Source organism: Cydia fagiglandana, chromosome 3, assembly GCF_963556715.1.
Source record: "Cydia fagiglandana chromosome 3, ilCydFagi1.1, whole genome shotgun sequence".
NCBI classification, from domain to species: Eukaryota; Metazoa; Arthropoda; class Insecta; order Lepidoptera; family Tortricidae; genus Cydia; species Cydia fagiglandana.
Genome location: NC_085934.1, coordinates 4,319,953 through 4,337,916, shown reverse-complemented (window position 1 = coordinate 4,337,916; position 17,964 = coordinate 4,319,953). Strand labels below are relative to the sequence as shown.

Below are 17,964 nucleotides of genomic sequence, written 5' to 3'. Positions count from 1 at the left end.
TTGTTATTGTAGCACGAGCAGGTTTCTGCAACTCGGCTACTGGCGTTTATTTTCAGCAAAGGGTGTGTAGGGTGTGTACGTTCGACGTGTTGCCTCCCTGTCACACTAAGGTACGAATTTACAAGTGCGACAGACCCTCTGCACCTACCACCTGAAAAAGATATTTGTTAAATGGTCCACTAGCTGTTATGACACTGGTTAGGTTATGCCTATGCGGGAGTGGCAAACTCGACCGCAGACCTATCGTTGAACGTACATGGGGGTCCAATCGGTAGTTCTTAAGGTACAAGTTTGAACTTGGCGACGTGTCACGGCTGCAGACGGTATTCTAATCTATGTATTTTTATGAAATACCATTCGAAGTCAGTGACACGAAATCATATCCGCTGCTAGGCCGCGAGTTGCGACGGCGGCAGCGATTACCATACGTTGAAGCGAGGCACAGCGATCTGATCTTTCGTTCCCACCTATGGTTGTCGCTGCCGCCGTCGCCAGTCGCGTAATGTTGTGGCCGAACCGTAGGAGTCGCCGAGCGCCATGTCGCCCGACCGCACACATACTTACGATACACACAGGAACCATAAACCATAACGCACATAAATAGCAAACGGGTGTGTATCTCGCATGTTGCTGAAAGACAGTATTTCGGGCATAAAAACCGCAACATAAAACGGGATGACATCCCTTCGGCGGCAGTGATTTACTAGATGCATGCTCGTTTAGATACGTTACACAATACAATACAAAAAGCGTGGCCTATTGGTAAGAGCGTGCGACTTTCAATCCGGAGGTCGCGGGTTCAGTTCAAAACAAAGTGTACGAAATGTCATGTGTGTATGTCATGTCATTTGACATTTGCCAGTCGCTTTTCGGTGAAGGAAAACATCGCAAGGAAACCGGACTAATCCCAATAAGGCCTATATTGTAAGGTCCGACCGAGATCTCGGTCTCGGTCTCGGTCTCGGCAGTCTCGGCCGAAATTCGGGCCGAGATCTCGGTCTCGGTTCTCGGCCAAATAAGGCCGAGATTCTCGGCCACGGCCGAGACTGTGAAACCGTTCCGATTTGCGAATTTAAACTTTCGCGCGCGGGTGGCGAGCTTGTCGTACGATCTCATTGGCTGCCTGGTGGGTTTCTGCGACACTTCGTGTCAGTTCACTTGATTTCTATTGGTGTTTAATTTAACATCTAAACCAATTAAGTAGGTGAATTGGCGGTGGCGCCATTGGCGGTATTGCAGGATTATCAAGTAACCACTGTTGTGTTTGTTTATGTTTTGGTGTACTACTAAAAGAATAACATTAAATGAGATACATAAAGGGCATAAAGGCACATTAGGCACAGTGCTTAAAAAATTAAGAGTTATTTGCTAACATTGTTGTGTGTTGTGTTGTGTACGAGTGAACTTTAAACCGTAGGTAAGTACGTAAACTAAACATTATTTTGTGTTTTAGGTTATTACGATAGATTTTGCGACGACTTTTAAAGCTTTTTATTTAACGATAGGTGGGTTGGGTACTAATATTAAATGAATGAAAGTAAATGACTTATTTGAACTTTATGCCTACTAGTTAAAAATCATATTCAAATGGCAGTAGCGATATTAGTAATAGTAGTAATGGTGGAGACTATTTGGAAATTAATTTAAATATGAAAACTAAATACTGTTTTCGTGGGTTCGTGTTCGTTCAACAAAGTTCGTGTTGCTTTGGATCTAGAAATTGTTGTTATTTTATTTGATATGAATTGTTAAAAAGGCAAGAACATCAGAAAATTACTTAGTTGACTTACTTTTTACTTCGTTGATTTGATTTGATTTCCTTTTGTTTAATGTTTGATATTTAAAATGAAAATTTTATTTTTCAAAAGATACCTACTACCTTGTTACAGGTAAATTTTGCATTTGCAATGCCTAAAGTAATAAACCCTATTTGGGAGTATTTTGAAAAAAAAAATTCACAACCATCTAAGGCAGAATGCAAGCTCTGCAGGAAAACAGTGTCTCTGGGAAGTTTGCAACCTAAGCTTCAAACTATTAAAGGGTTAAAACTACATTTATCGAAATATCATTTGACAGAAAACGAACATTTTTTAATACAAATAGATGACCTGAAAAACCAAGCAGCTGAAAAGCAAAATAATTTAAAATCAGCGGGCCCTGTACTTCTTGAAACAGACAAGAAGACTCAACCTACGATGCAGCAATTGCTGGCGAATCCGCCAAAAGCCCAATGGCCCCATGACCATGACATAACAAAACGCATAGATAAGGCTATCATGGATTATATATTAGTTGACATGCAGCCTTATAACACTGTGTCAGGAAAAGGATTTAAGCGCTTAAATTTTGCGGACCCTGCAGGACCAAAAAAATATAAATTGAAATCTGAAAAATTTTTTCGCACCCAACTAATGCCGGAAACTTTTGAAAAAGTTAAAACTAAAGTAGTCAATTTGCTATGTGAGGCCGAGTGGATAAGTTTTACTACAGACATTTGGTCAAATCCTACTAAAACTTGTTCACTTCTGAGTTTTACGGCCCATTTTGTGCACAATGAACAACGACCAAAAGTAATCTTGGGTGCATCAGTTTTAGAAAATGACCACACGGGCGACTATATCTCCGAGAAACTGAAAGAAGTAGTCGAAGATTATAATATAGGCTCTAAAATCCACCTTGCTCTTCGCGATAATGCTGGGAACATGGCCCGTGCTACAAGGGTTGCGGAGTACGATTCGTTGGGCTGTGTGTCTCATACACTACAACTGGTGATTCATGACGCAATTTTATCGGTGCCAAACATAATAACAATACTAAAAAAGTGTCGTAAAGTAGTCGGACACTTTCATAGAAGTGAGCAGGCACGGAGGTATTTAAATACTTTCCAAAAAACTTTAAATTTACCAGAACACACCCTATTCCAAGACGTGGAAACACGTTGGAACAGCACGTACTTAATGTTGTCACGGTTGATTGAGCAAAAAAATGCGATTAATCTATACCGTGTCGAAAGGGGCTCAATCAATGAAATTAATAACGAAGAATGGACGACGATGCAAGATGCTGTCAGTGTATTGGAATGTTTTTATGAGGCCACATTAGACATGTCGTCAGATGCATCATGTGTCTCCTTGGTGATACCTTTAGTAGCCATGTTAAGTGGAAAACTTGCGTCAACTAGCGGGCAAAGTCAGTTTGTAGCGTCGGCAGATACTGCAATGTCAGCAGATATAGAAAACAATGAAAGTGATGCTCTTCAAAATTGTGCTGCTGCTGAGATGAAAAGCAAGTTGTTGTGCTCACTCAATCATCGCTTTTCATTCATACGAACATCGAGCCCCTTAATTTGTGCAACATTGTTGGATCCCCGATTCAAAACAAAATATTTGACCGAAAACGAGGTAAACGGAGCCAAGACTAAAATTTTTGAAGTTTTACAATTAGGTACACCGGCAGGACTTGGAGAGCGTCAGGGTGGAGCGTCAACTTCAGTTAGATCCGTCAATGAGACAAGTTTGTGGGCAGCTCACGACTCCATCGAGTCTGATGACGACCCAATGACGGACAACTCACTTGAATCGTCACTTGACAATTATCTGAGAGAGCCAAGGCTGCATAGGAATGCAAATATCTACGAATACTGGCATTCATCGCCTTACCAACTCCTGCGCCCTGCAGCAAAAAAATTTTTGTCGGCTCCACCAACAAGTGTGGCTAGCGAACAGCTTTTTAGCAGGGCTGGTCAATTGTACGACGAGCGGCGTCACAATTTAACTGGCCACAACGCTGAAAAGTTATTGTTTTTGTGCTATAATATAGAACTATTTAATTTTGATTATTAATGTCTTTTCGTCGTCTTTTATCAGACCCACTTGCACCAACCAGAGTTAAAAAAATAAATGGTAAACCTCGCATTTACTTTTCAGTTTCGTACATGGCGTGATGAATCCTAAGTTAGCTGTTTAATTTTTTAACCCTGGTTAGCGCAAGTGGGCCCGAGAAGAGTTTTGTATGTTTTTAGTCAGTATTTATGAAAATACAGTTTTTTTTTGCAAAATACGTATTTTTTCTTTCTTTTCTCAAATTCTCGGTCTCGGTCTCGGTCTCGGCCGAGAATTTCATTTTGTCTCGGTCTCGGTCTCGGTCTCGGCCGAGACAAAAAAAGTGTTCTCGGTCGGACCTTACTATATTGTTTCACTTCTGGGTTGGAAGGTCAGATGGCAGTCGCTTAGATGTTACGTAAGCGGAGCCCATGCAGGCTCTCATTAGTCGAGGCAAAATGCCGGGATAACGCGAGGAAGGAGGACACAATACAATACAAATAAATACTCCTTCTTGTATCTAATAATAAATTAATATCAAAGTTGAGAATAAGTATGATAAGTCTTAGGTCTCCTGTATCAAACTTCTTGTATCCTACGAGTATGTGCAAGTTTCCCTATCTATAAATCTACATGCATCATTCTCTTATTGTGAATATTGGTTTACCGAGACCGTCGTTTGTTTCAGTGGCAACATCCAAGCTAATTTTGTCTTTTTTTGTTTCAGGTACATCGCTAAGTCAATATGATACGTATGCCAGCTTCCGTAAGAGCTATTTTTCTTTGCATTCAGTTGTAATGGGGGCTATGAAAGGAATATTGCTACATTTACTTAAATAGAAGGTCCATAATTTTTGCAGCAAAAACAACGATGTGGAAATGTTGCATATTCAGGATTTTTCTTTGCAAGTGATCATATTTCTGTTGGACTTCTTATTTTGGATCTTATAGATGTCATTAACTAGAAAACTAACCTGGTGAGACGACATATAAAAGTATCGGTAAATCAGTATAACTTATTTACCACAGTGACTCATTTTTTTTCACGTCTGTGATTTACGTTTAGTAAATATACAATCGAGAATTATTGAAATTGAAAGGAAAAATACCAAAACTGAATAAAAATTTCAAACTGACCATTCACATTAAAACCATTAACTAATATGAATATGCTATGTATATTGTATGTGTATGTATGTATGAAAACATAGATATAAAGAACGACATCATCACAGTCGACATCTTTAAATTATAGTCTGCGTAGACACTAGGCACACTACTGAATTATTTACACAAACTTGTACACGTGTCAGATTTCATTTGAAAATCAACCATACTTGAAGGGAATAGACTGCATTTCCATTTGCTGAAGGGTTTGGGTACAAGCCGTACAAGGTATAGAATCGTATGCCTTTTAAAGTTTGTTTGGATTGGCTATCTGATGTCAGTGCAAAGGCGGCTGAAGCTGTATTTGACTGTGAGTTCCACGAATGGACCGGACTATATGACACTGGACATGATGCTAAGTCGAAGCGACTTTGTTTTCACCAAAGTACTACTAAGAAAATATTTCATACATGTGCAGAATTCACAGATAGGTGCCTAGCGTCGTTAAGATATGTAACTATGATTTCATAAAACGCCGAATTCCTGTGTTTACATACGACACGCATACATTCACAACTCGAAGCTTAGCGATGATGTTTCAATCCCAATAAGTAAGTAAGGTTTACTCGGGTAATTCCGAATGTCGAAAACTATCGGATAATTCCGAAAAGAGACTTTTATTATGATGGAATTTAGGGCGATTTTCATCTGAATTTCGGAATTGTCCGACATTCGGTATTACCCGAATACACCTTATACATATATGTACGCGTTTGATATAGGCTTGTCAAAAAAATACATCATAAAAATCGAGAATTGTCATCCAAAAAGAAAAATTATATAAAAATATATTCACGTGTAGGTAGATACATTTTAAATTATACAGTATGAACGTACCGCAAAGCAATAAGAACGTATGAAAAGTAAACATTACCCCAGTTATTGCATGCCATGGCGTTAGCAATGAAAGAATCGGACGTTCCCGTGGTAAGGAATCACGCAATATGAATGTATGACGCTATTTACCTTTATTTCAAGGTAGATTTTATGGAAACTATTTTGTTTACTTCTTTTGGCTTCTCTATTTGTATACCTGTAAGGCTCGATTTACACACATTTGCTAGTTGCGTGATTGCGTTTAGTAGGAAATGTATCAACTTATACTTAAGGTGGTTCGCTTTTCATACAAAATTCAATCAAAGCTCATTAAGTAACTACACACTATTAGTACACAAATATTTCCGCATTTATCTTCTTTCGAATATTCGTTTGCGCGAAATTAACAGGAAAACAATGTTTCATACAGAAATCATGCAAAAATCATAGTTAAATTTTCATCAATTTTACGTATGTGTGTGTCACAAATGCCGTGTACAGATACATTTGCGACGTTGCCATACCATTTCCGACGTTGCCGGGCTGACCACGACTCGAATTTGGAGTGCCGTCATGTTTAGTGCAGTTTTGTTGACACTGATATTTGACAGGTAGTTAATTGACCTAAGCGAGAAGTTCGTCAGCTTAGCTAAGAACTATCATGGCGTGTTATGCAAACAGTCGCTTTTTTGCTTGCAAACGGAAGATTCCCGGTTCGATCCCCAGTCATTGTATGCTGGAACATAACTTTTTGTATTTTTGTTACACCTAAATTTCGTATTGTTTTTTTATTTTTAATTATTTTTTCTTATTATCATACATCGATTATTAAGTATGGGCTACACGTATTCTTTTATTTTTACAAAGATAATTAGAAATTATACTCTACCTAATCTCTCTGATTTTTACAATCAGGACATCCTCACTGCAATAAAAACCGGGCAAGTGCGAGTCGGACTCGCGCACGAAGGGTTCCGTGCCATAATGCAAAAAAAAAACAAACAAAAAAAAGCAAAAAAAAAAACGGTCACCCATCCAAGTACTGACGACTCCCGACGTTGCTTAACCTTGGTCAAAAATCACGTTTGTTGTATGGGAGCACCATTCAAATCTTTATTTTATTCTGATTTTAGTATTTGTTGTTATAGCGGCAACAAAAATACATCATCTGTGAAAATTTCAACTGTCTAGCTATTACGGATCGTGAGATACAGCCTGGTGACAGACGGACGGACGGACGGACGGACGGACGGACGGACGGACAGCGAAGTCTTAGTAATAGGGTCCCGTTTTACCCTTTGGGTACGGAACCCTAAAAAGAAGTGTATAAAATTTCCTGTGGTTAAAAATAATGGATTTTGTCTATGAATGAAAAACACAATTATTACTATAGTTTGTTTTTTTTAGCATTAGAAATAAGGTAAACAATCTTGACGTGTCTTTTAATTGAAAAACACATTTTAAAAAATAAGTTACGGCAAATATGTAACAATTTTAAATCTAATACGATCATTTATATTCTTCTGCTTTCATAAGTAATCGTTTTTGATTTTTAAAAAACCGGGCAAGTGCGAGTCGGACTTGCGCACGAAGGGTTCCGTACCATAATGCAAAAAAAAAAACAAAAAAAAGCAAAAAGAAAACGGTCACCCATCCAAGTACTGACCCCTCCCGACGTTGCTTAACTTTGGTCAGAAATCACGTTTGTTGTATGGGAGCCCCATTTAAATCTTTATTTTATTCTGTTTTTAGTATTTGTTGTTATAGCGGCAACAGAAATACATCATCTGTGAAAATTTCAACTGTCTAGCTATCACGGTTCGTGAGATACAGCCTGGTGACAGACGGACGGACGGACGGACGGACGGACAGCGAAGTCTTAGTAATAGGGTCCCGTTTTACCCTTTGGGTACGGAACCCTAAAAACCTGATAACACTGAGTATGTGGGGGAAGCGCTGCTGGCCTAGCGGAAAGCAATTCGGAGGTCGCGGGTTCTAACCCCGGCTCGTACCAATGATTTTTCGAACTTTTGTACGAAATAGCATTTGATACCTACCTATTTATACACCGATACCTATTTTTCGGTGAAAGAAAACAATGTGAGGAAACCGGACTAATCCAAATAAGTTTACTCTCTGGGTTGGAAGGTCAGGTAGTCGCTTTCGTAAAAACTAGTGCGCATGCCAATTCTGGGATTAGTTGCCAAGCGGAGATTGAATATCTGGGAGACCGACCAAAGCTTACAAAACATAAAAACTCAAAAATGCGCGTTTTCTCATAGACCTAGCTAAGAGATCAAACCCCTTATAGCAAATTTCATCGAAATCGTTAGAGCCGTTTCTGATACCATCCAAATATATAAATAAATAATTATATATCTAATAATTGCTGGTTTAAAGGTAAGATAACACAAAGGAGAAACAAAAAGAAATTACCTACTCGCACCAGTCTTGAACCCCAATCCTCTTGCACGTATTTCCACGAACATACCGTTACGCTATTGCAACATACTTACGTTGTGTGAAATTGTCTACTACAAGGATCACGGAAACACTGTTTGCATGTGTGAGTAATAGTAGGAAAAAGCGTGACAGCAACACTCCGTCGAATTAAAAAGGTGGTTTTTGCACAATGAAGTATTCAATGTTTATTTTAATAGTTCAATATTTACTTAAAGAGTGCGCGAAACATACTTTTAAGTATACAAATACCAAGACCATTTCACAAAAAAATAAAATCTGAAATTTTGCAAAAGTGGTGCCATCTAGCGAGAGTTAGGTTTTGAGTAACCTAGGCGAACCACCTTAACACTATGTACTTTAAAATAATAACCATAATACCTATATCGGACCAGTATTATAACCGTATTTAAAAAAGTTGTGTGTTTAAATTTTTTCTCATCAATCGACAAGTCCCAGCTTTTGCTATTATTAAAATCTTCACCGTATGAAATAATGCAGAAAATGGAAAAAATACAACACATTGGATAAAGAAATACTGTCCGATTCGAACTTTAAGATACGTTAAATATTACGACTAGATGCGATATGGATTAGATTAAGTCAGTGTCAAAAATGATGTTTCTTCAAACTAAAACATCAATTTTGACACTGATATATCTAATCCATATCGTTTCTAGACGTAATATTTGACGTATCTTACTGGCCTATTCGGATTTCGAGATAATCACAAGATCTAGAGACGATTTAGAGATCAACTAGATCTACATTAGATATCGACTAGATGTGACTTGGATATCTAAGTGATAACTTGTCGAAATCGTTCAAGAGGACCTCCAGAATCGCGCAAACATCAAATTTGACATATCTATCTTACAAATATCTTTAAATTATCCATATCGTAACTTGTTGAAGTCTATTATAGTAGAAATCTTATTCATTTTCCGAATCAAGCCGTTAAAGTTCGAATTGGGCCTATATACAGTATTCATGTCGGGTTACATTTTATTGAACCATAAAACAAGGTTCTTCCCTAACACGTTTGATAGTAGATGCCGTAGGATTGGCTTTCAAACTACCCATATAAATCAAAACACTATCCGTATGTCACTCTATTCCTTTGGTAAACTACGATCGTTGATCGCAACGAATATGATAAATATTTGAAACGGTTTACGAATCCCTACTTATATTAAAACTTCGATAGACTCGATAGTAACTCTATCTGTCTGTTAGCACTTCACGCTTAAACCGGTGAGTGATTTCGTTTAAATTTGAAATGGAGATAGATTGAGTCCCGGAGTAGTAGTACCAGGTAGTCATAGAGTTCTATCACGGAAGTAGCGGACAGACGCAAAGTGAAAATTGCGTTAAAGACATACAGTAAACTTCCTCAATATTGCCTACCAAACATTGCCTGGCTCGCCTTTCTTCCAGTAAGTAATGGGAATTAAGTATTGACCCAAAAATGACTTGACTCCAATATGTTGAAGCATCATTAACTTCGGTAATGAACTTTCAAACACGCGTCTAACTCGCGATTGTACGACAAAGTACGGCCAAATTTGTCAAAGATAAAGTTGGCTCATCTCGGCAATCGTCCAACTTAGCGCCGCCCTGTCGTTCTCGCTGGACGTGTTTCTGTGATTATGGGCCCGATTCGGAATTTGAAATAGACATCACCAAAATACGATAACGATATGTTAATATCTAACCTGTCAAATTTGACATTGGCGCGATTCTGGAGATACTCTTGAACGATTTCCATAGGATATGACTTAGAGATCCAATTCACATCTAATAGATACTCTATGTCTAACGTAAAAGTGACATTCTGCCCGATTCGAATTTTAAGATACGTCAATTAATAGATCTAGAAACGATATGGATTAGATGTGTCAGTGTCAAAAGTGACGTTTTTGTTTGAAGATACGTCACATTATATCGTAACTAGATCTATTAACGGACGCATCTTAAAGTTCGAATCGGGCCGATTGGTTGCCCGAATTGCGCTGCAAAAGAGAACTAGTTGATATCTAAACTATAACGTATCTAGAATGAATCTAGTACGTGTCGTCTCTCGTGAATATCTTGAAGTTCGAATACGGCACTATCACTGCGCAGTGCTCAAGTCCAATTCTTAGGTGAACTACTGTAAAAAGACCCTACTTGACTAACGACTCTAAATGCGTTTCTGTTTTTTATGTATTTTTAATTCAATTGAGGTGTGCAATTATTGTTATTTGTTTTAAAAGAGGGTATAGTTGTTGTTTAGTGTGTTGTTGAGGGTATAGGGAGAGCTAGAATCACTTATTTCAGCCAAATAAAAAATAATGCGTCGTATGAGGAAATTAAAAGACTGACACAAGAAAGAAATGACTGGCGATTACTCCACCTACAAGAGCAAAGCTCTTAAGTTATGATGATGATGATGATGATAGTTGTTGTTTAACCACTTGTGGTAATATTGAAATCCGAGCTAATATTGATTGTTTTATTTATTGTGGATGGCTAAGGAATGGAATGTGATCCCGCCATCTGTATTCCCCGAGAAATATGACCTGGGTCTCTTTAAAGCAAGAGTGAATCCGGTGAGCTCCATCTTAGGCTTTGTCTTCACTTTCCATCAGGTGTGACGAGGCTAGGGCCAATCGCCGATCAGTTTATTATAAAAGAGCGAAAGATTCCCAAATTGAACCACGAGGCTCAAACAAACTTTGCCACCGAGTGAAACACAACAATTCACACCACATATTTTAAAACTATCATTCATAATACTAACCTTAAAACATTACAAATCAAATCCAAATTAACACTACTCAAAATTTGCATTTTATTACTTTGCCGCTCTTGTCGATAAAATGCAACTTTTTCACCATTTTTTGAAGAACAAAGAGAGCTTTTACGTGCTGTACGGATATGATGGTCGTATTTGTCTACGTGACAGCGTGATAAAACGGTGTCAGTCTCTTTTTATCCCGCAGAGTTAAAAAGTGACAGTTGTTTTATCACGTGGATAAAGCGATCCATAGTAGGCTTGCAGGTATAGATAAAATGCCTTTATTCTGGATAGTCTGAGCGATGGACTCGATCGGTAAGAGGTATGAACAACGCCATTGGATAGTTTGGAAGTCACCCATACGAAGTTTGGACAAAGTTTGAGGCATTTTAATGGTTAACTAATCATACATACCTACATATAATTACGCCTATTTCCCGGAGGGGTAGGCAGGGACCACGGATTTCCACTACAACAACAACAAAGTTCGAACCGGGCAGATAAGAGTCTATTCTTCATATTTTATATAGTTAATTATAATTATTAATTTACTAATCTTTAAGATCTGTTTACCTCATTTCAAAGGGCTCTGTGTCGCAAACAGTTATCAAAGTTACCCTCAAAGTTTCTTAATTCAAGATTCGTGCCAATCGAACTTCGCTAAGATCAAAGCCACTGATAGTTATGCTATTTACTTTAGAATTTCGTTACATTTTGAGGCGTACAAATATAAAATAATATAAGTGCGATTCTGACCCTCAGGGCCCTCAGGGCCCGATTCGGATTTTGAAATAGATATCTATTAGATATCTTTTAGACATCACCAAGATATACGATAACGATATGTTTAAGATCTAACCTGTCAAATTTGACATTTGCACGATTCTGGAGATACTCTTGAACGATTTCCACAGGATATGACTTAGAGATCCAATTCACATCTAATAGATATCTTACTCTATCTAACGTAAAAGTGACATTGGTTGCCCGAATTGCGCTGCAAAAGAGAACTAGTTGATATCTAAACTATAACGCATCTAGAATGGATCTAGTACGTGTCGTCTCTTGTGAATATCTTGAAGTTCGAATACGGCAGTGATTCAATTTCATAACGCTTTGATCTTGTTTTATGCGACCCTGATTGGTAAAACGCGAAAGGTTCGGTGACAGGTGTCATCTCAATACAATTTTGGGAGATTTGGCATTATATAAGGTTATAAATTATGTGGAGATAACACCAGTCACCGCACCCTTCGTGTTTGAAATATAATAGTGTTATTATGCTCCCACTTATTTGAATGAAAATGAATGAAAATTTTTATTTCAGGCAACTAGTGGCCCATACATAAATACCTTAAAACTAGCATAAATATTATATAAAAATATATTTTAAAACTAAACACTATAATTACTATAAATTATTAGTGTGCGTTAGATGCACTGCGAGTTATATGAAGAAGACCAATTTGAGCTTACATTTTGATAATAAAATGATGTCATTTTGTTATCATTCGCGCGTGCATTGCGATGATGGACAATCAAGCCCTAATATGTTCGGATTAACTTAAAAGTTGGAATGCTTCTTGAGCTATTAGGCCATTTTCTGCTACTGTAGCATACGTTGTCTACGGGCTACGGCTCGCTACGCCGTAGCAACACAGACGCTACGTATCTACAGAATTCTCAATGTCTAACAAAAGCGATTTTTGACAGCGGCTACGTTATTTCTCTCCTTGGCTGGATTGTATCTAATTCCTACTGATGTGCTGTCGGAAAGTTTCCGACATGGCGGAATTTCCACATGGGAATATTTCGAAAACTTCTCATATTTTTATATGGGAATCGAAATTAAGGTGGTTCGCCTAGGTTACTCAAAACCTAACTCTCGCTAGATGGCACCACTTTTGCAAAATTTCAGATTTTATTTTTTTGTGAAATGGTCTTGGTATTTGTATACTTAAAAGTATGTTTCGCGCACTCTTTAAGTAAATATTGAACTATTAAAATAAACATTGAATACTTCATTGTGCAAAAACCACCTTTTTAATTCGACGGAGTGTTGCTGTCACGCTTTTTCCTACTATTACTCACACATGCAAACAGTGTTTCCGTGATCCTTGTAGTAGACAATTTCACACAACGTAAGTATGTTGCAATAGCGTAACGGTATGTTCGTGGAAATACGTGCAAGAGGATTGGGGTTCAAGACTGGTGCGAGTAGGTAATTTCTTTTTGTTTCTCCTTTGTGTTATCTTACCTTTAAACCAGCAATTATTAGATATATAATTATTTATTTATATATTTGGATGGTATCAGAAACGGCTCTAACGATTTCGATGAAATTTGCTATAAGGGGTTTGATCTCTTAGCTAGGTCTATGAGAAAACGCGCATTTTTGAGTTTTTATGTTTTGTAAGCTTTGGTCGGTCTCCCAGATATTCAATCTCCGCTTGGCAACTAATCCCAGAATTGGCATGCGCACTAGTTTTTACGAAAGCGACTACCTGACCTTCCAACCCAGAGAGTAAACTTATTTGGATTAGTCCGGTTTCCTCACATTGTTTTCTTTCACCGAAAAATAGGTATCGGTGTATAAATAGGTAGGTATCAAATGCTATTTCGTACAAAAGTTCGAAAAATCATTGGTACGAGCCGGGGTTAGAACCCGCGACCTCCGAATTGCTTTCCGCTAGGCCAGCAGCGCTTCCCCCACATACTCAGTGTTATCAGGTTTTTAGGGTTCCGTACCCAAAGGGTAAAACGGGACCCTATTACTAAGACTTCGCTGTCCGTCCGTCCGTCCGTCCGTCCGTCTGTCACCAGGCTGTATCTCACGAACCGTGATAGCTAGACAGTTGAAATTTTCACAGATGATGTATTTCTGTTGCCGCTATAACAACAAATACTAAAAACAGAATAAAATAAAGATTTAAATGGGGCTCCCATACAACAAACGTGATTTCTGACCAAAGTTAAGCAACGTCGGGAGGGGTCAGTACTTGGATGGGTGACCGTTTTCTTTTTGCTTTTTTTTGTTTTTTTTTTTGCATTATGGTACGGAACCCTTCGTGCGCAAGTCCGACTCGCACTTGCCCGGTTTTTTAAAAATCAAAAACGATTACTTATGAAAGCAGAAGAATATAAATGATCGTATTAGATTTAAAATTGTTACATATTTGCCGTAACTTATTTTTTAAAATGTGTTTTTCAATTAAAAGACACGTCAAGATTGTTTACCTTATTTCTAATGCTAAAAAAAACAAACTATAGTAATAATTGTGTTTTTCATTCATAGACAAAATCCATTATTTTTAACCACAGGAAATTTTATACACTTCTTTTTAGGGTTCCGTACCCAAAGGGTAAAACGGGACCCTATTACTAAGACTTCGCTGTCCGTCCGTCCGTCCGTCCGTCCGTCCGTCCGTCCGTCTGTCACCAGGCTGTATCTCACGATCCGTAATAGCTAGACAGTTGAAATTTTCACAGATGATGTATTTTTGTTGCCGCTATAACAACAAATACTAAAATCAGAATAAAATAAAGATTTGAATGGGGCTCCCATACAACAAACGTGATTTTTGACCAAGGTTAAGCAACGTCGGGAGTCGTCAGTACTTGGATGGGTGACCGTTTTTTTTTTGCTTTTTTTTGTTTGTTTTTTTTTTGCATTATGGCACGGAACCCTTCGTGCGCGAGTCCGACTCGCACTTGCCCGGTTTTTATTGCAGTGAGGATGTCCTGATTGTAAAAATCAGAGAGATTAGGTAGAGTATAATTTCTAATTATCTTTGTAAAAATAAAAGAATACGTGTAGCCCATACTTAATAATCGATGTATGATAATAAGAAAAAATAATTAAAAATAAAAAAACAATACGAAATTTAGGTGTAACAAAAATACAAAAAGTTATGTTCCAGCATACAATGACTGGGGATCGAACCGGGAATCTTCCGTTTGCAAGCAAAAAAGCGACTGTTTGCATAACACGCCATGATAGTTCTTAGCTAAGCTGACGAACTTCTCGCTTAGGTCAATTAACTACCTGTCAAATATCAGTGTCAACAAAACTGCACTAAACATGACGGCACTCCAAATTCGAGTCGTGGTCAGCCCGGCAACGTCGGAAATGGTATGGCAACGTCGCAAATGTATCTGTACAGTCAGCAGCAGAAGTCGCTATACACTCCAGGTGCTCAAAGAGAGGTAAACGTTTAAACTGTCAAAAAGTTGTTGACTGTCATGGTAGCATTTACTTGTGAGCGCTCAACATGTCACAAATATCTTAACAGTCGCTATTCATTAATTTCTACACTTACAACAAATCATTGATACCTTAGCTGTTAAAAAACCATTGGTATCTAAGCGGTCAACGTGTCAAATATATCTGAACAATATGGAAAAATAGACGTTTAAAGCATACATGTATGGTCGTATATTGAATGAATAATAGCTATGCTAATTTCAGGTAAAGCGTTTTGACAATCATCGAAAGCAGTACAGTCTTGTCATCACATACATCTATCTCACGTTTTGCCCTTCAACCATTGACAGAGGCCTGTCAGTCAGCTTACTGAAAACTATTTCATTTATTGAATAGAATCATCAAAACGAATGAGTGACACATAGCGAAAGCTAACTGAAGCCGAATTTAGAGCCAATTGTCAAGGCACGTTGTGGTCTTGTGACTAAGGCGTTGTTAAGATTTGCTTTTCAAAGCAGAGACCGCGGGTTCAAATCTCAGTCGGACGCACCTAGAGATTACAGCTTTTTTTTTGGGCTTCATTTCTATTATTAATTTGTAGTTTTATATTAATTTCGCATAAGTTTATATGTTTTTTGAAGATATGTCACATGTAGAGTATGTACGACTTTCTAACAGGATGTTGTAGGTTTGAACCCGCAGTAAGCGTTCCTTAGATTACTCCTGTGCGGAATGCCATTTGATGTTTACTGCTAGGTTATACCGGTTATACTAACAATAAGTTCAAAGATATACAGTATGTTGATACATACTGTATATCTTTGAACTTATTGTTAGTACGAACGTTAGTTTGAACGAAAGGCCAAGAAAGAGACCCATTAATGTTTAGGTCATACTGAACAACTTTTGAAAAATACTTGGAAGTTTCATACATTTTGCTGGTCTGATGTTGAAATTTTCTATGGGAGAGTAATTTATTTCCGGGGTTTCGGGGTTGGTAAAAGTTGCTCAGTATGACCTAAACATTAATGGGTCTCTTTCTTGGCCTTTCGTTCTGATACATACTGTATATAACTCCGTATACTCTATCCTCTCTGCTAAGTTGTAAAAACAAAATTCGTCATTCCTATGGTCAACAGTTAGCATATTACGTAGGTGTATATGCATGGCAGTGATGGTTTTAACGGCTAGCCTCTATTACAAAGCCATAAGGTTTACATGTCAGATTGGGACAGAGAACGTGTTAAGTTTCAATTCTATTATTTTCTCCTTCGTTCTTTGATCGATTCGGAGCATCGTATTTTAGTACTATATATATAGTATATTTTAGTACAATAAGCGGGCTAAATGAATATATTAACATATAATATGCTCTACGATTTGGAAGAACGGCCGCCTATGACAGTTAAAATAAAAAACCTATCATTCTCGTTAAACCTACTTATTTATTGTCTAAGTTTGACACTTGACGATAAAATACTTCTTTAAGAAAGGAGGTATCAATTCGTGGCTGCTACAGTATTTTTTTAAAAGTTAAACAAATAAAATGTTGATGCTTAGTTACCATTGAAATAACAACTGCTTAGCAACTGTTGGCACCCTGGCTGCTGACGTACGTGATTGGCAGTGCGTGTAGGTATTAATGACAGCAGCTTGAATTTGATTGCTTAGTTACCACTGAGTTTCTAACCGTTATTGTCATTGTGATTAAATAAGGGTGTATGTGTTAAAGAAAAACTCAGAAGTTAAGATATATGTGACGAACTGAAAGCCTATGCTAAAATGACAACTTAGATGTCCTTATTTTTGTGACGATTGAAGTGTATATGTTTTCTTGGACACCTTACCCGCTCAGGTATATCTGATGCTGACTGTACACGGCATTTGTGACACACACATACGTAAAATTGATGAAAATTTAACTATGATTTTTGCATGATTTCTGTATGAAACATTGTTTTCCTGTTAATTTCGCGCAAACGAATATTCGAAAGAAGATAAATGCGGAAATATTTGTGTACTAATAGTGTGTAGTTACTTAATGAGCTTTGATTGAATTTTGTATGAAAAGCGAACCACCTTAACGATTTCCAAAATGAAAGCTGATTTGTTTCTTGTGAATAATTTCTGAATTTCCGAGATCTTTCCATCTTTTTGGAAACTTGCACTCGGGGCAGTATTTAGTGACCCGAGCGCGCCCGAATAGGTAGGTGATTGAGTCATATTATATACCTACTGATAGCATCATCGTCATCTTCCCCTGTCCCATCTGTCCCTGCATTTTGTCTGGAGCCTGGGGTCCGCTTGGCAACTAATCCCAAGAATTGGCGTAGGCACAAATTTTTACGATAGCGACTGCCATCTGACCTTCCAACCCAGAGGCCTTATATTGGGATTACTTCGGATTCCTCACGATGTTTTCCTTCACCGAAAAGCAGGTAAATATCAAATTATATTTCGTACATAAGTTCCGAAAAACTCATTGGTACGATCCGGGTTTGAACCCGCGACCTCCGGATTGCAAGTCGCACGCTCTTACCGCTAGACCACCAGCGCCTTTCCTACTGATATACCTACTGATAGCACTACCGCAAAATAAGTTAAGAAATAAACAATATCTAAAAGAGTGTTCGGAACCATTGCCAAGTAACGTTTTATGGCTTAATTCTCCCATACAATCCACACCACAACAAATAAACTGTAAGGGAAGCGACAGC

General features: G+C 37.9%; 2 protein-coding genes across 2 annotated transcripts in view; both read left to right on the top strand.

The window, feature by feature from the left end:
- Nucleotides 1–17,964, top strand: part of LOC134679907 (syndecan) — a 572,242-nt gene that overhangs the window by 178,749 nt on the left and 375,529 nt on the right. The window lies entirely within an intron of this gene.
- LOC134680512 (zinc finger BED domain-containing protein 4-like) lies at nucleotides 2,026–4,185 on the top strand. The gene has a single exon (XM_063539636.1). The coding sequence runs from the start codon at nucleotides 2,196–2,198 to the stop codon at nucleotides 3,840–3,842; it is 1,647 nt and encodes a 548-aa protein (XP_063395706.1). The 5' UTR covers nucleotides 2,026–2,195; the 3' UTR covers nucleotides 3,843–4,185.